This window comes from Branchiostoma floridae, chromosome 12 (assembly GCF_000003815.2).
Source record: "Branchiostoma floridae strain S238N-H82 chromosome 12, Bfl_VNyyK, whole genome shotgun sequence".
Taxonomy (NCBI): domain Eukaryota; kingdom Metazoa; phylum Chordata; class Leptocardii; order Amphioxiformes; family Branchiostomatidae; genus Branchiostoma; species Branchiostoma floridae.
In genome coordinates, this window is record NC_049990.1 from 1,884,899 (window position 1) to 1,906,938 (window position 22,040).

General features: G+C 42.3%; 3 protein-coding genes and 1 pseudogene across 4 annotated transcripts in view; all 4 read right to left on the minus strand.

Annotated features, from left to right (window-relative positions):
- LOC118427941 overlaps positions 1 to 6,535 on the minus strand; it is a 7,659-nt pseudogene extending 1,124 nt beyond the window's left edge.
- The window catches only part of LOC118427815 (zinc finger protein 678-like), a 161,529-nt gene that overhangs the window by 74,172 nt on the left and 65,317 nt on the right, over positions 1 to 22,040 (minus strand). Inside the window, exon 1 of one of the 2 annotated variants that reach the window (XM_035837776.1) lies at positions 21,504 to 21,754. The exons of the other annotated variant lie outside the window; for it this stretch is intronic. The gene's annotated coding sequence lies outside the window, so the exon portion shown is untranslated. Of the gene's footprint in view, positions 1 to 21,503; positions 21,755 to 22,040 lie in introns of those variants that run through there. 2 annotated transcript variants of the gene reach the window in all.
- On the minus strand, positions 12,986 to 18,243 carry LOC118427943 (zinc finger protein 845-like). The gene is made up of 6 exons (XM_035837910.1): positions 18,238 to 18,243; positions 16,493 to 17,189; positions 15,874 to 15,948; positions 15,028 to 15,158; positions 13,221 to 13,827; positions 12,986 to 13,080 (listed from the first exon to the last, which is right to left on the minus strand). Exons 1-6 carry the CDS (start codon positions 18,241 to 18,243, stop codon positions 12,986 to 12,988), a joined length of 1,611 nt encoding a protein of 536 aa, XP_035693803.1.
- The window catches only part of LOC118427944 (zinc finger protein 234-like), a 10,309-nt gene continuing 6,286 nt past the window's right edge, over positions 18,018 to 22,040 (minus strand). The window contains exon 3 of the mRNA XM_035837911.1: positions 18,018 to 19,624. Within this exon, the coding sequence (XP_035693804.1) occupies positions 18,918 to 19,624 (707 nt within the window). The 3' untranslated portion in view covers positions 18,018 to 18,917. The remainder of the gene's footprint in view (positions 19,625 to 22,040) is intronic.

The following is a 22,040-nucleotide window of genomic DNA, read 5'->3' on the forward strand; positions in this document are numbered from 1 at the left end:
ACAAGGGAAAAAAGGAGAAGGAAGAAAAAGAAGGGGGGGGGGGGGAAAGAAAAAAAAAAACGAGAAGACAACCCCCCCCCCCCCCCCAAAAAAAAAACTTACGCCAAGGCCCCCTGATAGGCCGGCGAAGGAGGCTAGTTTCTATGTGCGTATATGTCTGTGTCTGTATTTCTGTATGTGTGTTTGTGTGTGTCTGCATGTGTGTGTGTTTGAGTGTTTCTCTATGTGTGTGTGTGCCTGTGTGTTTTGTATGAATGGTTGTGTGTGTGCCAGTGTGTTTTGTATGAATGGTTGTGTGTGTGCCTGTGTCTTTTGTATGAATGGTTGTTTTTATATGAATGGTTTATTTAACAATTGACATGGTAAACAACATATCAAACTTGCATTCAAAAGACTGAATAGCGGTGTAAATACAAGAATTAGCATAAGTCTAAAATACATAGGGTACAATTCGGCGATTACGGTAATGGTAGGATCTCTTTATACAGTGGAATTCGCTTATTTGGATAGCTCATTTGTCAGCGCATTTTATCCAACAGTCCGAAGTTGGGCACTAACGCCCCGAAGGGAGCCGGGAGGGGGGCGAATATAGGATTACTACTACGCAAGACACAAACACCACACATACGATACGGAACTTCATTTACAAAACTTTTGAATCAGACATTTGTTCATCTAGAGCAGTAGTAGTCTAAGCAGTAGTTATTTAATAGCCTACAGTACTGTTTTGAACGAATGGAACGCCAACTGTTTGAATCTACAACATCACTAAATAGCCAGCAAAAGATCGAACAGATTCCAGTTACAAGCTTTACATAATCATACGTTCCGATATTATACAATTTACGTGCGATGATAAATCTAATAAAGATTTTTAAGTCGGTGGCTAAATGAACATGTAGACAAATACGCTTGACTCGCACTGCCGAGAGCATAACTAATTGAACCACAACAAAGACAAACACAACTCCGCTTGTATGCCGGAAAAAATTATGTTGATTTCGTAATTTTGAGCAAAATGACGGTAGGTATTGGAGAGATAAACTCTTCACCTTCTTATTTACATCTTGTGTCCACAAATTACGCTGAAATTTTAAACTCGACGCCGTCTTTCGCGGTGGTAGACGGAAAATTTCACTTTCAAAACATTTAAAATGGCGTCGCAGCGTGGCTTGAGATATCCCGCCATTCAATGCGGCTGATTGCGACATAACAGTTCATTGACCCTTTTGCGTTACGTGCGCTGTAAAAATCTACGTAGTGCAGCCGAAATCAGCTCAATAATGAGACATTTTTTAGGGTAAACCAAGTTTATACGTTGTCTGAAGGGGAAATATGAACTCAAAAGCGTGTGTTGACGTTCCCATGACGTCCGCCCATCATGCCTTGCGGCAACCTATCAAAATGGCGCCTGACCAAATGTTCGCGCGCTTCCACAGCGGTATCGGCAAGATTTTCTGTGGAATCTACCTATCTTACGGTCCTTTTCATGATTTTATGCCTTCCTACATACAGTTGTTGGTTGATTTTGGCCTCATTTTGTAAGTTTTAGCGTAAATTTTCCCATTTTATTCGCTATAGTTTGACGTAATTCTATCCAAAAACCCGAAGTTTGAGACCGGGGGTTATCCAATTCTGCGAAGCCTTATACGATAGAATGAATGGCAAATGGTTTGGGATTTTGCAATTCTATGCAATTAGCCGAATTATCCAAAAAGGCGTAATACGAATAATAGAAGCGCATATGCAGCAGTCTCTTTGGATATTGCGTTCTTCCGTCTGTTACAAAATTGTCATGAAAAAAATGATTTAAATGTGATGAAAGTACTTTTTTATGCGAAAGGGACCGACATTATGGTTTTCGAGTATAACGATAGGACAAAAACAAGAGTGTAATTTCTGACGCTAGACGCAGTCCCGCTCCGGTAGCTACACTGAAAACAAAGAGTTGGTCAATCTCTCGAATTCTGATTTATTTCTCCGGCGCCCGTAGCTACAATGAAAGAAACGAAATGGTGATCTCTAAAATTTTTCGGCTAAATATGTGACGTCAGTCGGTCAATCTTTACTGAAATCGGTAGTTTTCTGCTAATTGTCTCCGAAAAAAAAGGAGAAAACCCTAAATTTGAAAACACTTCTGTTGAGCAGTTACTGAACCTCCCCGTAAAATAAGGAACACGCCATGATGAACACCAGATGTTAGAATGGCGGGAGTTTCAGCCCAAGGCGGACGGAGGGGTTTACAATATACCGTACATACAAGAAATGTGTCCTTCATTTCAGTAAGACGTTTCTTAACACCAATTAACACTACATAAGTGCCTCTGCAACTATCAATATAGGTTAACACACCTGTAGTTCCACTCGATTTTACGATTACATCGCTATATATTCATAAAAGAAAGACACCTCTGTAAACCCCAACAGGACCTCACAATTTGTTTACGTTAACTTCTGCCTTTCTCCTCGCCTCCTCTGTGCGAATTGAACAAAAAGTGTGACAGAAAGTTTCCACTATTTTAGGTAAGGAAACAGAAAAGCTACAAAGGAACATGTGTATCGTAGACTATGGTCTATTTTTCAACACTCACAGTTTGGAGATGTGTTACCACCTGATAAAAGCTCCTTGGTTGATGGAACCCCCTACCGAAAAACACGACACGCTTCAGTTTCTGTCAAATCTAGAGTTTCTGGGGTCAAAACACAGCAGATCGTCTTACCTAAACAGTTTTGAACGCTAGTCTTGCACACAAACACCAGTAGGTTGTCTCTAAAGCTGCTTATTTTGCGATTTTAGCTTCGGAAGGACGGGAACTTTTCCAAACCGCTGTCGCTCTCGACTCTCCGAGTAAACAGGAAGAGGGCGTCATGTGACCCGGAAGTTTTCTATTGCTCTGGGTCAAACATCATCTCCTGGTTATCCAATAGTTGTTATGACATCGCTCAGCTGAATGCTGAGATTGTAGTAATGAGGATATAATTTAGAAGAGCTAATTGTGTAGGTAAAGAAATAATATTACATGTATAACAGGTTTGTGATATGGCTTAGCCTGCGTCAAAGGGCGCCGCCATTTTGGTTGTCATTGGTGTATGATGGAAATGGGTGTTGCAATTTCTATTGACGTGGAATGTTCATTCTCCTACTCAGAGGAACCACAGCCGTGTCAAAACTTCCTGTGTTACCTCTGCTACCTTGTGCACTCAGACCAGTTAGGGACCGCCCTACTTATAAATTCAGTGGGACCGCGTAGCACAGTGGTATTGTGTACGGCCCATGACCGAGAGGTTGCGGGTTCGAATCCAGCTTCGTGTCACCGATCTTGTGTCCTTGGGAAAGGCACTTTATACGACTTTCCTCACTTTACTCAGGTGAAAATGAGTACCTAGCTTCGGCTAGGGCCGCCTTCTGATGGAGGTCCGATCTTGTGTCCTTGGGAAAGGCACTTTATACGACTTTCCTCACTTTACTCAGGTGAAAATGAGTACCTAGCTTCGGCTAGGGCCGCCTTCTGATGGAGGTCCGGTGTTCGGGGAGAGCAACACCCCAAAGTACGTTAAAGAACCCGCCGCATGTGCGAACATGTAGCGGATCAAACCATTCCGGCCAAAATGGGTTAGGGAATTTCCCGAGCAGCCCTCGTAACCCCTGCTTCGCCAGTTAGTCCTCACTCATTGTGAGCAATTGGGCTGGTCTCAATCATGATGTTTCTGACCTAGGGTGAAGAGATGCTGTTACAGTTCTAATCATGTAACCTTGGAGTGGCCTTCAGGCCTTGTTACGTGGTGACCATTAAGTAAAAAGAAATATTGATGAGATCCGTGAATAACTTCATCAGGTTGGCAAATATTCTTATATGGGCAGTCAGCCGTTGGGGATCGGGCGTAGGAGGATGGTGCTATGTAAGACGTAACATGATTGGCTGGTAGCTTCCAAGCGGCCTTTGCGAGACAGCTTGCGACAACAAGCCCAAGAAAGGCCGTTTCTCTGATTGACAGCTTGTTTGTGGCGACAATTATAATAACCACTGATAGGGCATGGGATAGCAGGGCCCCATAAGGTAATGCCGTTGGGGACCGGGCGTTAGGAGGATGGGATTGGGGAATGTTATGAGCGTGTCGTTGCGGTCTTGTCGGATATAAAGAGACGGCAGTCACAACGATAAATGATTGGCCTGTTTTATGGTGGCACTGACTACTGTCCGCTTGCATTACCAACCGTCGGTAGCATTGTTAGGCTTTAGATTTTGTCCCCCTTCCTTTGTGTCTTGAAAATAATGTTTTCCCCATGATCATAGCCGGAGCCTAACCTCTACTTAGCTGAATGCAGAACCCATTGTATAGCTCTAATAAATGTTGTAGTGTGGACTGGACGCACATTAAAGATTCTAGCCACACCCCACCTCTGTGATATCGGGTATTGGTGGACCATACTACAGAGATTGTGTGTCTTTATCTAACACTGATGTGGTGTTGGGAAACTAAAATGATTAGATAATCAGCCCCTATTGACTCTCAAACATACTGCAGCAGGACATCCGGTCTTGGTATCGCGCGCGTGTGCCAGATATATCTAGAGATTGATGTGGTCTTGGGAGACTGAAAGAACCAGGAAATCAGCCCCTAGTGACTTTCAAAGTTAATGCAGCAGGACTTCCGGTCTTGGTATCTCGTGTGCTACATATCTCGTTTTCGAATGGATGGGATGATAAGTAAATGGGATAAGTAAATTTCCTATACTTCTCATGTGGTAACAAATTCAATATGGAAGACAAACTTCATGTTTATTTTCGAAGTGTTTATTCTAAAGCAATGGTTACTAAAACAGGTAAATGATCTTATCTTACAAAATACTTAACACTTCTGCTAGTTTTCTTGTTCTCTTATCTAAACTAGAACTGGAGTCTAAAATACATTAAGAAAAATAGCTATTCCTAGAAGAGTACAATAACAATGGACTTATCATCATCTCTGGTTGTAAGTTCACTCGTAAAGGAGGTAATCTTTACCTTCAAGACATTAACTTGTTACGGTACATATGTCAATAAGGTACAAAAACAATGTTAAGTTCTATTAGTAAGTTTGTTACAACTAAAGAAGCATGAATTTAACATCATAAAAGTCAATAGATAGAAAAAAATTCAAAACACAATGCGCTTCCAACAAATATCTTTGAAACAAACTTCTACTTTTTCTAGTGGACGTACCTTGCTACTGTATGTGAATATGTAAATACAGATACCAAAGCGTGCTAGTTTTAGTAACTTCAAGTTTGCTACGAAACAATCAAAAGCAATCTACAATAGTCCATAATAGAAGTTACAAAACAGGAAATAAACTTGAACATGATACACATTCAACAAAACTAACAATAGTAACATCTTGGAAACTAAATTCTAGAAAACCACGGGTAACTGAACTTCACTATTTACATAGGATCAAAATGAACCGCATAACGGAAAAGGCTGGTGCCTCAAAAACAAGAACTAAACTGGCTTTACTGACAACGTATCAGTATGTAACTTTTCAGGTTCAACCGCTGACTAAACTGTAGGATCTGATTCACTTCCCCACCTGCCGGATTCATCGGTACCCTTCACACCTGTTTCTCACCTGTGTGAGTCTACCAATGCCATTTACTCACTGAAATGCTAACTTGACTCCCTCACACTTGTTCAAGTTCATTTGTGAGTTTCCATGTGTTTCTTTAGACTGTACTGCCGACTGAACTACCTGCTGCACGCCTCACACCTGAAGGTTTCTCACCTGTATGAGTCCGCACGTGTTTCTTCAGATTACTCAGCTGACTGAACTGCTTGCTGCACTCCTCACACCTGTAGGGTTTCTCCCCTGTGTGAGTCCGCATGTGTTTCTTTAGAGTACCCAGGTGACTGAACTGTCTGCTGCACTCCTCACACCTGAAGGTTTCTCACCTGTATGAGTCCGCACGTGTTTCTTCAGATTACTCAGCTGACTGAACTGCTTGCTGCACTCCTCACACCTGTAGGGTTTCTCCCCTGTGTGAGTCCGCATGTGTTTCTTTAGAGTACCCAGGTGACTGAACTGTCTGCTGCACTCCTCACATCTGTAGGGTCTCTCCCCTGTGTGAGTCCGCATGTGAGTCTTCAGAGTATCCATTCGACTGAACTGCTTGCTGCACTCCTCACATCTGAAGGGTTTCTCCCCTGTGTGAGAACGCATGTGAATATTCAGGTGACCCAGCTGACTAAACTGCTTGCTGCACTTCTCACACCTGTAGGGTTTCTCACCTGTGTGAGTTTGCATGTGACTTTTCAGATGACCCACCTGACTGAACTGCCTGCTGCACTCCTCACACCTGTAGGGTTTCTCCCCTGTGTGAGTCCGAACGTGAGCCTTCAGACCACCCAGCTGACTGAACTGCTTGTTGCACTCCTCACACTTGTAGCGTTTCTCCTCTCTGACAGATCGCACAGAAGAATCCCTTTTTGCCTTTCTCTCGACGTCACCCAAACTCTTGGCACTGCTTGTTGTTGACATCCTCCTAGATCTGTTGCACTTTCTGTAGAGACAATAGGAATGGTCATGTTAGAAATGTTTCATTCATAGATGTTTGGTCCGCAAGGCATAAAATTTTCAGTAAGGCGTGGAGGCGGAAGTACGGTGTGTATTTGCCACAGGAGCAACATTTTCTTAGAAAAAAAGGCAACGAAAAGAATTCTGCCTCGTAAGCTCCAAGAGGGCCGGTTACACTCCTCCAGTCAGTATGTATAGAATACAACACGGTGTATTCCGTATAAACCGAGGTATCAGCCCGACCCGCGACACCGTGTTATATTCTATTCATATCATGCCAACCCGAGAAAACACATATTTCGATTAAAAATACCCCAGAAGTTGAGAAAATTTTGCTGCTCTCGAACAAAAATTGCTGCAACTGCAATGTTCCGACGTCCGACTTAGGTATTCGAATTTTCGACCGCGCTACACTCGGCGTGTTCAGTATTTCAAATTATTGTTGTATCACACACGATGGGAACGTGTGTGATACAACTTCGAAGTGGCCTCCATAGCAGGCTCTCTATGGCCTTTTTTTGGCTCATAGTACACTTTTGCTGGCCATTTCTTTTTTGTACTGGGTCGCTGATTGCTGGCCTTTTCTGACTGCCGGCGCCATAGAGATAGGGGGGGACATTAGTACAAACTTTTTGAAATACGCATCCTAAAATATGGAGATGATCTATCTAAACACAGAAATCACAAAAATTAGGCAATTGTAAAACTCTAACCCCCCTGTACATACCCCCTGAAGTTTGGATACCCCCCTCGCCATGTACTTGTGTGACGATGCTAAGGTCTGCAAGCACTGACTGCATTACTTCAGTTCTTTTTGCACATTTTGTGTAATTAAATGATACATTACACTCCAAGATACCTTTCTATCAAGTTTTGGCTTAATATTCTTGGTTGCCATGACAACAGCGCAGCAAGTATTGGGGCGAATTTCCATTATTTTGCCAAAAACACAGAAGTCACGATAGGGCAGTAATTCGACAAGTTCTGAGAATAATAAAGAGCACTTAAATCAACTTCAGAGTGTCACAAGAATATTGATAAAATTTTCAGAAACTCGATGCCACGGAATTGGGCAACTTAAAAAAGAAACATTGTTTCAAGGTTACAAAAACACAGTTTTTTGCCAAGCTTAAAACCAGTGTTTTTGTATACAATTTATGTGTCGTGAAATATGTACAGAAAAGCAACAGTTGACTGTTCTCTCTACTACTAAGCTCTCTTGTACATGTACATAATATATCTAAGGCTCGAAATACCTTTTCTGCATACCTGCACTGGTGCAGGTAACCTTGAAAATAGCCTGCACCAGTCAAATTTTACCTGTACCACTCTGAATTTTGGAAGTATAGCTCTTACTAAATTGTTCAGGAACCATTGCTATTTTTTCTTTTCTACAGAATATTACTTAATATAGGTGGTAGTGGTAACATTCAATGCTAATAACAATCCAAGTACACCTACATCATCTGCCCTTAGATGTATAAAAACCTAGTATTTGGACCAGTGCAGGTTAGGTGCAGGTAGACATCAAAAATACCTGCACAGCTCCAATTTTACCTGCGCTAACCTGTATATACCCAGTACATGGACCAGTGCAGGCTAGATGCAGGTAGACACCAGAAAAATTTTAACTGCACTAACCTGTATATACCCAGTACATGGACCAGTGAAGGTTAGGTGCAGGTAGACACCAGAAATACCTACACAGCTCCAATTGTACCTGCACTAACCTGCATAAGCAGGTAGTATTTCGAGCCCTGATATCTCTCATTGTAAGCAAGATGCCTACGAATTGCTGCGATACTGAATTTCAACAATGTTTTATTGGTACATCTATTTACAACAGAATCAAAAGAACCATAGTCAAATTTACACTCATTGATGGCGTGTACTAGTACATGGTTTGTACTAGTAAGTATATGTCTCTCTACCAATCAACAGCAATGTTTGCAATCGCTTTCTCATTCAGTCCTTGCTTCTTAAGCTCCTCTTCATTTCTCTTCCAAACTATTAGAATCTCTGGCATCCTGCCTCCTTTCCTGCCTTCTCTACTGTACTGTCTAAACGATCCAGGTTCTATTCTCTTTTTCAGTACCCTTGTAACTTCAGATTGGTAATTGTGGTTACCACTTGGACAATGGCACTACAGACTTCTTCTTTCTTTGTCTGTTGGAACATTTCCTCAGAGATAAACCCAAAGGCTGCATCCTTAACCTGCAGCAACAGTGCTCGAAATACCCACTTGCACACTTGAAAATGCATTTTGGTTGGCGCAACGTAAGTCGTAATTCTAAATCCAGGTAGCGCAGTGCGCAAAATTTTTCAGTTGGAACACAACTTTCCCCCACCTACATGCATAAGTATTTATTTCTTGATAGGATAAAACATAAGTTACATGTAGCTACAGGGGTGCCTAATAGGGGTGGGTAAACGGTACAGAAAATTCAGGTTCATGCAGGTCTGGTTCAGGTCCAGAGGTCCGGACCTGAACCTGGACCTGATTCAGTATGTGAAAACTTGTGATACTCAAAACAATGGTCCATTTCGCTACAAAGAAATCTGTTTTGCAGAGTATTTGAGTACCACTGGCGTTTTAAAATCCTACAAGGCTAACTGCCTCTGTGCGATTGAGTGTAAAAATTGGTAGAAATGACTCCAGACTATAATATAATATACCTGTAGCCCGTTTCGTCCAATTTTGAGTTTGGATCAGTCCATTTTTGCCATGGGGGTGATTTGGAATAGTCCATATTTGCATGGGAAATACATTTAAAGGTTCAGATATCCACAATGATCTCTCCTGAAGTCAAATATTCTGCCAATGATGCCAAAGTACAATTTATAAGGCAGTAAGCGTGTTTAGTAATATAGCATTATGCTAGTTAAGTACATTATCAACTTAAAAACTTCAGGGGGTATGTACAGGGGGATTAGCAATCAAAGATTTACAAAATTTTTACATTTTCATATCCAGATGGACCGTCTCCATATTTCTAGGGGCGTATTTCATCAAAAACTGCATTTTTGCAAAATAGTGTCCCCCCCTAATAGAGAGCCTGCTATGGAGGCTAACTTCTAAGCCTGTGTGATACGGCTTTGTATTACACGGTCCGGAACACCCGTATCGAACGTTTTCGCGTCACAGGTATGATATAAAAGATATTATCGTATCCCACCATAGCATCTGCTTTGAGAATACCGAATTCGGACACAAATCACGGCAAATAACAGCAAAGAGGGGGGGGGGGGCGAAATGACTGGTCTGACGCTTTGGATATGCATTTGTACAATGTAGCGGACTTTCTTCGCGTTTTTATTTAAAAAAAGGTATTCAATCTGATTAACGTACGCGAAAGAAACTGAAACTGCGCTATTGTTTACGAGCATAACAATAGGATAAGCACAAAGTTGCGTGATTTCTGACGCTACACGCCGTACCCCTTCCGTAGCTACAGTAAAGTGAAAAAAAGAAATGGAGATTCTCCCGAATTTGTAGCAATTTCTCGGTAAAATGTGTGAAATTACTCGGTCAAACTTCACCGAAAACGGATTTTGGATTTTTTTTGTTACAGAACTTACAAGTTGTCCCCGAATGTGCAAAGAGAAAACTCTAAATTTGAAAACACACCTAAGCATCAGCTACTGAACCTCCCCGTAAAATGTGGAACACGCTATAATGAACACCAGGTGTCAGAAATGGCTGGAAGATTTCGGTCCAGGGGCGGACGGAGGGGTTTATAGTATACCGTACATGTATCAACTGCGGTCTGCATACCAGTAAAACATTTCTAACGATTATAACAAAAAAAATCATAAAAGAATGATCATCTATAAACCCTTAAACGGCCCCAAAATTTGTTAACGTTTTTACTTTATATCTTCAACCTTTCTCCTCGATCCTGGCTTAAAGAAATCAACTGTAAACCCCTCAAGGACCCAAGAATTTTGTTTACGTTATTTTCCGTCTTCTTATTCGCATAAACATTGATGGAAAATTTCACCCAAATTTTCAGTTGCGAAAAACAGCAAAGCGCTTCAAATAAACGTGTGTATCACTTCCTTCTGCAGACTTTGGTCTATTTTTTAACACCCACAGAAGACAGTTGACGGGACCCCTACCAAAATCACGACACGCTTCAAATTATTCAGTTTTCTGTCAGATCTACAGACATTTTAGAGTCAAAACAGAACCGATCGTCTTACCTGAACAAACTTGAACCCTACCCTTGCACAGAAACACCAGTAGGTTGTCTCTAAAGCCGTGAAAGTTGTGTTTTTTGCTCCGGAAGGACGGGAACTTTTCCAAACCGCTGTCGGCCTCACCACTTCGGGTAAACAGGAAGCCGCGGCAGAGATGACCCGGAAGTATTCTATGATCATGGGTCAGACACCATCTCCTGATTACTCAACAGTTGTCGCGATATGTGGCAAGGACTGTCATTCCGGTATAGGACTGTTTAGCCACAGTCGACGTTGTAGGGCTCATATCAATTAGGATTTTACCATGGTCAATATTGACCGAAGGAGGCCATATATGAATATATATATATATTTATATGTTGCGATATTGCATTTCTCAAGCACAGGTTCGGCTCAGACTGTTTCTGACGTATTTCTATGCGTTTTTGTTAGAATTTCTATTTTGCCCCCCGTTCTTTGTCTTGAAAACAATGTGTTCCCCATTATCATAGCCGGAGCCGAACCTCTGCTTAGCCCATTGTATAACTCTCATCATTGTTGTAACGTATTAAAGAATCTAGCCACACCCCGGCTCTGTGATATCGGGTATTGGTGGACCCTAGTACAGAGATTGTGTGTCTTTGTCTAACACTGATGTTGTGATTGGAAAACTAAAGAATCATAAAATCGGCCCGTATTGACTTTCAAAGATACTGCAGCAGAACTTCCGGTCTTGATATCACATATGCTAGTCTTGATATCACATATGCTAGTCTTGATATCAAATATGCTAGTCTTAATATCAAATATGCTAGTCTTGATATCACATATGCTAGTCTTGATATCACATATGCTAGTCTTGATATCACATATGCTAGTCTTGATATCACATATGCTAGTCTTGATATCAAATATGCTAGTCTTAATATCAAATATGCTAGTCTTGATATCACATATGCTAGTCTTGATATCACATATGCTAGTCTTGATATCAAATATGCTAGTCTTGATATCACATATGCTAGTCTTGATATCACATATGCTAGTCTTGGTATCACATATGCTAGTCTTGATATCACATGCTAGTCTTGATATCAAATATGCTAGTCTTGATATCACATATGCTAGTCTTGATATCACATATGCTAGTCTTGATATCAAATATGCTAGTCTTGATATCACATATGCTAGTCTTGATATCACATATGCTAGTCTTGATATCAAATATGCTAGTCGTAATATCAAATATGCTAGTCTTGATATCACATATGCTAGTCTTGATATCAAATATGCTAGTCTTGATATCACATATGCTAGATATCCCGTCTCCCATTGGTCGGGATGATAAGTAAAGGGGATTATGGGGAATTTCCTAAACTTCTCATATACTAACAAATTCAATGTGAAAGAAAAACTGCATGTTTATTCTACAACTGTTTATTTTGAGGCAAATGTCAACGACACGGGTAAATATACAAATCAACAAGAAAGGTAGTTACTAATAAGTAACTGATCATATCTAACAAAATTCTTACCACTACTTTTCTTGTTCTCTTATTTAAACTGAAACTGTGAGTCTAAAACTATCGTTAAGAAACATAGCTATTTCTAGTACAGTACAATAACAATGGATTTATTATAACATGTTATATGTTCAGTAGTAATGGAGGTACAAAAATAATTCTAGTAGTTTGTTACAAAACAATCAAAACAAAGAAACATGAATTTACCATGATACAAAAGAGAGGAATCAAATTCAAAACACAATGTGCTTCCAAGAAATACAATTCTACTTTTTAAACGTAACGACGTAAATATGTCAATAAAGATACAAAAGGTTCTAATTGTAGTTAACTTCTAGTTTGCTACGAAACAATCAAACAAAATCTTCAATATTCCTACATAGAAAGTTATAAAACAGGAAACAAACTTGAACATGATACAAATCCAACAAAACTACAATATTGGAAACAAAATTCTGGAACACCACGGGTAACTGAACTTCACTATTTACATCGGATAAAAATAAACACCACAACAGAAAAGGCTGGCGCCTCAAAAACATGAACTGAACTGGCTTTACTGACAACATGTCAGTGCATGTAACTTTTCAGGATCACTGACTAAATTGTTGGATCTGATTCACTTCCCCACCTGCTGGCTTCATTAGTGCAACTCACACCTGTTTGTCACCTGTGTGAGTCCGCCAGTGGCCAGTAGGATGACCGAGTGACTGAAATGCTTGCTTAACTCCTCACGCCTGTACAAGTTCTGTTGTGTGAGTTTCCATGTGTTTCTTCAGACTGTACTGCCGAGTGCCGACCAAACTGCCTTCTGCACTCTTTACACCTGAAAGGTTTCTCCCCTGTGTGAGTCCGCATGTGAGTCTTTAGATGACCCAGCTGACTGAACTGCCTGCTGCACTCCTCACACCTGTAGGGTTTCTCCCGTGTAAGTCCGCATGTGAGCCTTTAGATGACCCAGCTGACTGAACTGCTTGCTGCATTTCTCACATCCATAGGGTTTCTCACCTGTGTGAGTCCGCATGTGTCTCTTTAGATGTCCCAACTCATTGAACTGCCTGCTGCACTCCTCACACATGTAGGGTTTCTCCCCTGTGTGAGTCCGCATGTGAGTCTTCAGATTTCCAAGCTGACTGAACTGTCTGCTGCACTCCTCACACTTGTAAGGTTTCTCACCCGTGTGAGTCCGCACGTGGCTTTTCAGAGCACCCAGCACACTGAACTGCCTGCTGCACTCCCCACACTTGTAGGGTTTCTCGCCTGTGTGAGTCTCCATGTGTTTCTTCAAACTATCCAGCCGACTGAACTGCCTGCTGCACTCCTCACACTGGTAAGGTTTCTCCCCTGTATGAGTCCGCATGTGTTTCTTTAGAGTACCCAGGTGACTGAACAGCCTGCTGCACTCCTCACACCTGTAGGGTTTTTCCCCTGTGTGAGTCCGCATGTGGGCCTTCAGATTCCCAATCTGACTGAACTGCCTGCTACACTCCTCACACTTGTACGGTTTCTCACCTGTATGAGTACGCGTGTGCGTCTTCAGAGCACCCAGCTCACTGAACTGCCTGCTGCACTCCTCACACCTGTAGGGTTTCTCCCGTGTAAGTCCGCATGTGAGCCTTCACCCGCCATCCTCACCTCACCAGGAACTGCTACTAGAACACCTCGTCTCTGTCACAGATGACATACGAACACGTAACCCTGATGCCGGAATAATTCTGTTGGGAGACTTCAACCACCTGGATATAGGTCAACTCTGCAACGGAAACAACCTATCCCAGGTCGTGAAAGAACCAACGAGAGGACAGGCTATGTTAGACCTGATTATCACCAATCTAGAGAAACACTACAAAATTCCCCAAGTATGCAGCCCTTTGGGTTTGAGTGATCACAGCACGGTTTTGTGGGAACCGCAAATAACAAGGAAAGAGAACTTTACCAAGTGCAAGACAGTGAGACCTATCCGCGACTCTGACCGCCGAGTCTTTGGCCAATGGATATGTTCTCAATCCTGGGATGAAGTGTACACATCCCCTACCTGTGCCAGCAAAACCGCGACGTTCTACACAACAATGGAAGATGCTATAAACAAGTTCTTCCCAACCAAGCAGGTGACAATGCACAACAATGACAAGCCGTGGTTAAAACCAGAGATCAAGGACATGATTCGTCGACGACAGAAGGCATTCTCAGAAAACAAGACTGCCTTGTGGAAATACCTGCGTAACAAGGTGAACAGAGAAGTAAAAAAGGCGCGTAAGTCTTTCTACCGGGACAGGATACAAAACCTTAAGGTAGACAGTCCGGCGGATTGGTACAGAGAGATCAAGACCATCCTGAATATACAGCAGTCAGAGCTCTCACTCAACATCCCCGGTCACGACGAAGCAGACAACACTTTCATCGCAAACCACATCAACAAGAAGTTTGCAGAGGTGGCACAGGGAAGACCGCCCCTGGATCCTGAACAGTTACCAGCATATAGGCCCGTCAAGTCACGCCCACCTGAGGTCAACGTGTGGGATACCTACAACCGTTTGCGCAAACTGAAGGCCGGCAAGGCGTCGGGGCCAGACCAGTTGAGTACTAGAATCCTGAAGGAATTTGCATGTGAAATAAGTGGTCCGGTCACAGACATGATGAATTCTTCTTTCAAGGAAGGTTACGTCCCACAAGTATGGAAAGACGCCACAGTAGTGCCCTTACCCAAGTCACAACCTCCATCAGTCGACAAACTCAGACCAGTCTCCCTTACATCTCAACTCGCCAAGGTCACCGAGTCCTTCGTTTCGAACTGGATTATGGAGGACATAAGTGCGTCACTGGACCAGCACCAGTTTGGTTGCCTGAGAGGCCGCTCTACAACACTGTATCTGGTCAGCTTGATAGACTTCCTCTGTAGGGAATCTGAAAAGGCCAAGAACATTTGCACAATGGTTATGACAGACTTTTCAAAAGCCTTTGATAGAATAGACCACACTTTAGCCATCCAGAAGCTGTTACGACTCGGAGTCCGGGGGGAACTAATCCCGTGGGTCTGCGACTTTCTAACCCAGCGGCGGCAAAGAGTTCGCTATGGAGGACAACTCTCTGACTGGGAGGTACTGACCTGTTCAGTGCCACAAGGGACGCTCCTAGGTCCGTTAATTTTTCTAGTGGTGTTTGATGACGCTATGAGGGACGCACTGATTAATCAGTGGAAATACGTTGATGACCTGTCCATGGCAGAATCGCGCCACTACCTTGAACCATCATCAATGCAGAATGAACTGGACGGTTTCACTGACTGGTCTCGCAATAACCACATGTTACTTAACCCAGATAAATGTCAAGTCATCACTTTCTGCTTTATGAAATGTCCGCCCCCTCCGCCAGTACTCACCATTAATGGATTACCCCTCGAGGTTGTGCCAATCACGCTTCTGTTGGGGGTGTGGCTTCAGAAAGACTTGAAATGGGAGACGCAGGTCACCAGAATGATAGGGAAAGCTAACGGTCGGCTATTCTTCTTGCGGAAGCTTAAACATTTCAACCTACCCACTCAGGACCTTGTCACCATTTTCACATCGTTTGTGCGACCAGTTCTGGAGTATTGCGCGCCAGTTTGGCATCCGGGCCTCACCTGTGCACAGTCGGACAGGCTTGAAGCAGTACAGCGGAGAGCTGTTCGGACAATACTTGGCAGGCGCTTCACTAACTACGAACAAGCCAGGATGAACTTAAACATCCCACTGCTGTCGGACCGCAGGCGAGAGCTGTGTTTTAAGTTCGGAACGTACTTGGAAAGACACAGACCGTCATTGCTGCCACCGAAGGGATCGGACTATCACAACAGATCAACCAGAAACTGTGACAAATACCGACATGTCAAATGTAGGACAGACAGACTAAGAAACTCGCCGATCCCCTACGTTGTGCGCCTTTTGAATGCCTAATGACCTTATCTCTAAGGATATGTGTTGTGTATTAAATCTCTAAGGATATCTGTTGTGTCTAAAAGTGTTGATACACGCACTTAATTTGATTTTATTACTGTCAGAATTTTAATTGTTATTTAAATGTTGTTAATCGATATAATTGATGATACAGATGTTTTAATTTTCTAGAATAAGCTCTGGCTGGACAAGAATTATTTGTATGATATCCGCAATTCAGCCAAACAGGCTGCGAGTGATTTCTTTTACCAATAAACCATTCATCATCATCATCATCATCATCATCATTTAGATGACCCAGCTGACTGAACTGCTTGCTGCATTTCTCACATCCATAGGGTTTCTCCCCTGTGTGAGTCCGCATGTGTCTCTTTAGATGCCCCAACTCATCGAACCGTCTGCTGCACTCCTCACACCTGTAGGGTTTCTCCCCTGTGTGAGTCCGCATGTGAGTCTTCAGATTTCCAAGCTGACTGAACTGTCTGCTGCACTCCTCACACTTGTAAGGTTTCTCCCCCGTGTGAGTCCGCACGTGGCTTTTCAGAGCACCCAGCACACTGAACTGCCTGCTGCACTCCCCACACTTGTAGGGTTTCTCGCCTGTGTGAGTCTCCATGTGTTTCTTCAAACTATCCAGCCGACTGAACTGCCTGCTGCACTCCTCACACTGGTAAGGTTTCTCCCCTGTATGAGTCCGCATGTGTTTCTTTAGAGTACCCAGGTGACTGAACAGCCTGCTGCACTCCTCACACCTGTAGGGTTTTTCCCCTGTGTGAGTCCGCATGTGGGCTTTCAGATTCCCAATCTGACTGAACTGCCTTCTACACTCCTCACACTTGTAGGGTTTCTCCCCTGTGTGAGTCCGCATGTGCGTCTTCAGAGCACCCAGCTCACTGAACTGCCTGCTGCACTCCTCACATCTGTAAAGTTTCTCCCCTGTGTGAGTCCGCATGTGTCTCTTCAGATCTCTCCGCTCACTGAATTGCCTGCTGCATTGCTCACACTTTTTTCACATTTTAAATCCCCACTGACTACTGTCTGCATACATTACCATCCGTCAGTAGCGTTGTAGACGCACATTACAGCTTCTAGCCACAGACCGGCTGTGATATCGAGTATTGGTGGATAGTCTTACAGAGATGGTGTGTATATCAACACTGTTCAGGTGTTGGGGGAATGAAATGATCAGAAAATTAGCCCCTAGTGACTTTCTAAGAAACTGTAACAGGCCTGTGATGGTTGTGTTTCAATTTCATGTTAATGTCATTGATCGATGTTTTTAACCAATGTATTTAGTGCTTTTGATCGACGATTTGTTAACTAGTGTAATGCTTTATGTATTTAGTCCATCATGGTCATCAGCAAAACGTTACTTAACAATTGACGATTTTAATGACTCTGTAAAGTTCCACGCAATTCAGCCCTTGGCTGCAATGTGGTAAAACTGTTACATCTGAATAAACCATTATTATTATACTTCCGGTCTTCTTATCGGGTGTTCTCGTGCTCGTTTGGATGATTTGATTTGATTTATTCGGCTGTATAATAAGTAAATGTGAATTACCTACAAGTTCTCATAAGGTAACAAAATCAATGTAAAAAAAAAAAACTACATGCTTGATTTCTGTTTATTTAAAAACAAACTAACAAAATAGGTAATTGCAAAATATCAAAATCAACAAAGATAGCTACTAGCTGGTAAACTAAACTTGTCTATGAAAAGCATAACTGATTCTGCTCGTTTTATTGTTCTCCTATCAGAACTTTAAAAATTGTGAGGCTAAATCATCTTCTAATCTGCTTAAAATACATGAATACAAACTACTTAGTATCAACATTAACAACAAAGATAGTTAAAACTTAAGAGCTATTAAAGTGAACTTATATTACAAACTCAGAACGCCTGTACTAGTATTTTGTTCTATCTAAACAAAACTACATGTACAAGCCTAAAATGTGTAACGTTACGAAACATAGCTAAAAACACTATCCCTAGGAGATAAAAATACAGTTATCATCATTTCAGGTTGTAAGTTCACTTTTCCCCTCACAGACATTAACTTGCTACTGTTGATTCAATGACTATACAAAAACAATAAGTTCTAGTTTACAAAACCGATGTTACATTCTAGTTTAAAAGAACAATGTTACGTTCTAGTTAACAAAACAATGTAAAGTTAGAACTAGTTTGTTAGAAAACTACCAAACAAGATTTACGATCATAGAAGTTAAAAGATAGGAAATCAACTTGAATACAATACGCTTTCAACAAAAGTAACATTGTCGAAAGTAATTTTGATAACACTCCAGCTGAACTATTTTTGTGGAACCAAAATTACTTGAATAGCCTAAGATACTGGGTCACACTGGTTGAACTGTAACTTTTAACGCAAAAATTGTCCAAATCCTATCTTTGTCACGGAATGCACAATAAACCTCTCTTGTAATAATGCAGATAGAACATGTGACTCGCTAGGCAGCAGATCATAAGTTGCAATCTATGTCAGCCCCCGTCTCTGTTGCTGTATAGCATGACGTCAAAGAGGCAGTGAAACTCTCATTCAATGACAATTTCTAAATGTTTGTGTTTAACTTTCACCCATAATGATTTCTCACAAAACAGATACTTTTCCAAATAACAGAAAAGCTAGTGTCTCAACGATGCCAAACTGAACTGATTTTACTGAGAATAAGTAGCATATAGGTCTTCAAGATGAACAGATGTAAAGTTTTATCCTTTGTGAGTCCGCATGTGTTTCGTCAAACTATCCAACAGACTAAACTGCCTGTTGCACTCCTCACACTTGTAGGGTTTCTCGCCTGTGTGAGTCCGCATGTGTCTCTTCAGATTTCCCAGCCGACTGAACTGCTTGCTGCACACCTCACATCTGTAGGGCTTCTCCCCTGTGTGAGTCCGCATGTGACTCTTCAGCTTACCCAGCTCACTGAACTGCCTGCTGCACTCCTCACACCTGTAGGGTTTCTCACCTGTGTGAGTGCGCATGTGTCTCTTCAGCTTACCCAGCTCACTGAACTGCCTGCTGCACTCCTCACACCTGTAGGGTTTCTCACCTGTGTGAGTCCGCATGTGGATTTTCAGAGCACCCAGCTGACTGAACTGCTTGCTGCACTCCTCACACCTGTAGGGTTTCTCCCCTTTGTGAGTCCGCATGTGCGTCTTTAGATCACTCAGCTGACTAAACTGCTTGCTGCACTCCTCACACTTATAGGGTTTCTCACCTGTGTGAGTCCGCACGTGAGCCTTTAGATTACACAGATGACTGAACTGCTTGCTGCACTCCTCACACCTGTAGGGTTTCTCCTCTCTGACAGATCGAACAGAGGAATCCTTTTTCGCCTTTCTCCTGACGTCACCCAAACCCTGGGCACTGCTTGTTGTCGACATCCTCCTAGATCTGGGGCAACTTCTGTAGAAACAATAGGAACGATCAAGTTAGGTATATTTAATCCATACTGGCCATAGCAATGCATGAATTTTTAAGTGAGGCGTATTAAGTGGCGAAAATGTGGTCTATATTTGCCACAGAAACAGACTTTTCACGGAAAAGAGAAGCAAGAAATAGAATTCTGCCAAATTGCACGCAGAAATGACGGCCAATCACAGCATGTAAGCTCAAATGCGCTGACAAGAACCTGGTCTACAGTCTGACGCTTTGCCTTTGGATTCCGCTTCGATTTTGTGACGAAAAACGGGTTTTTAATGAGGTGACCGTATGCGAAAGGGACCGACACCTATTGTTTACGAGCATAACAATAGAACAAAAACAAAGGAGTGCGACTCTTGACGCTAAACGCCACCCAACGCTTGTAGCTACAGTGAAAACAAAAGAATCTCTCGAAGAAATCCGGTAACTTTTCCGGTAAAATGTGTAAAATCACTCGGTCAAACTTCAGCGAAATCGGATGGGTTTTTTTTCACGTTGTTCCCGAATGTGCGAAGAGAAAACGCTAAATTCAATGTGAAAACACGCACAAGCAAATTTGAAATCATGTCTAAAGCATAAGTTCCCGAACCTCCCCGCCAGTTACTGAACCTCCCCGTAAAATAAGGAGCACGCCATGATGATGACCAGATGGTGGGAAGTTTCCTGCCCAGGGACGGACGGAGGGGTTTACAGTATACCGTACATATTCAAGCTGCTCTCTTCATACCAATAAGGTATTGTTTACACCAATTAACACTTGAAAGTTACCTCTGCACTTGAAAATGAACCTTAGCGAACTTGCAGTTTCACCCATTTCAATGTTCAATGGTTGCAACCTAAATAATTCTCAAAAGAAAGACCATCGGTAAACCCCTCATAATCCCTAGATGTTGTTTACGTTATCTTCTGCCCTCCTCCTCGCTTCCCCCGTGTGAATTTTGAATAAATTTGACAAAACATTTTCCTCCATTTGTCTTGTCTTGTCTTGTCGTGAAAACAGCAAGTCTACAAAATAACATGTGCATCACTTCCAAATGCAAGCTATGGTCTTTTTTTTAATACCCACAGAAGACACAAAAAATGAAGCTGAGTTACCAGTTCCCGGGACCAAGGAGGTTAACCGGGACCATGGGAATCCAAAAAACACGACACGCTTTGGTTTTCTGTCAAATCAAGGAGGTTAAAGAAAGATTCTTTAACCTCCTTGGTCAAATCTACAGAGATTTTGGAGTCAAAATACTAGTACACAAGATCGTCTTACCTGAACAAACTTGAACCGTAGGCTTGCACAGAAACACCAGTAGGTTGTCTCTAAAGCCGCTTATTTTGTGATTTTAGCTTCGGAAGGACGGGAACTTTTCCAAACCGCTGTCACTCTCGACTCGCCGAGTAAACAGGAAGACGGCGTCATGTGACCCGGAAGTAATCTTTTGTTTTGGGTCAAACATCATCTCCTGGTTATCCAATAGTTGTCGCGACATCGCTCAGCTGATAATGAGATTGTGGTAAAGCTGAGGTTGTAGTAATGAGGATATAATTTAGAAGAGCCAATTGTATAGCCTGAGAAATAATATTAGATATATTGGTGTGGATTATCTCGGGGCTTCTGGAGTTGTTTTTTCGCCCGTCAAGGCAGGTAAGTGCGTTGAGAATCTAGGGAGTTCAAGAATCCGGCGCTACGGGCAAGAATAAAGGCCCAGTGAACACATGTTGGATCCGTTGAACGGGTGGAACCTGGACGCTATTTGAGAATAGCGTCCAGTCCTGGGCTACCAGTAGTCGGGACCCCCACTAAAATCAAGACGTCGATACGCTTGTTTTCTGTCAAATCTAGAGAAGCTTTAGGGTCAAAATACAACAGATCGTCTTACCTGAACAAAGTTGAACACTAGCCTTGCACACAAACACCAGTAGGTTGTCTCCAAAGCCGCTTATTTTGTGATTTTAGTTCCGGAAGGCCGGGAACTTTTCCAAACCGTTGTCTGCCTCGATTTTCCGAATAAACAGGAAGATGGTAGTACGTGACCCGGAAGTATTCTATTGTTCTGGGTCAAACATCACCCCCTGGTTACGCCCAAAAAGTAGTTACTCAAGCAACTGGATATGGTTTTGGAAACGGTCAAACGTTTCAACTGGAGTCCACCAGTTTTCGTCAGTGACACTGAATTGATCTGGAAGAAACAGGTCTTTTATACTCTAACTAAGAATGAAGACAATTTCAGATGTCCAATAGGAAACGTTGCAAGACAATTCATGTTGAAGACAATTGGGATTCCAACGAAAACAAAGGTTAAGGCAAAGTCAAGCTGAAGACAATTTGGATTTCAAAGGAAAGCAAGGACAGTTAATGCAAATGAGTCAATTAGCTCCTTTTGTTTTAGTTGCAAGAGCTAAAAGTTTTGTTGCGT

Excerpts from the sequence above, each read along its gene's own strand:
- LOC118427943 (XM_035837910.1), bottom strand. Across the intron at positions 15,159-15,873 it reads GCCTGTCCGACTGTGCACAG|ATTCCCTACAGAGGAAGTCT; the intron begins GTGAGGCCCGGA and ends TGGCCTTTTCAG. Across the intron at positions 13,828-15,027 it reads AGTTCGAAACGAAGGACTCG|GAGTGCAGCAGGCAGTTCAG; the intron begins GTGACCTTGGCG and ends TACAGGTGTGAG.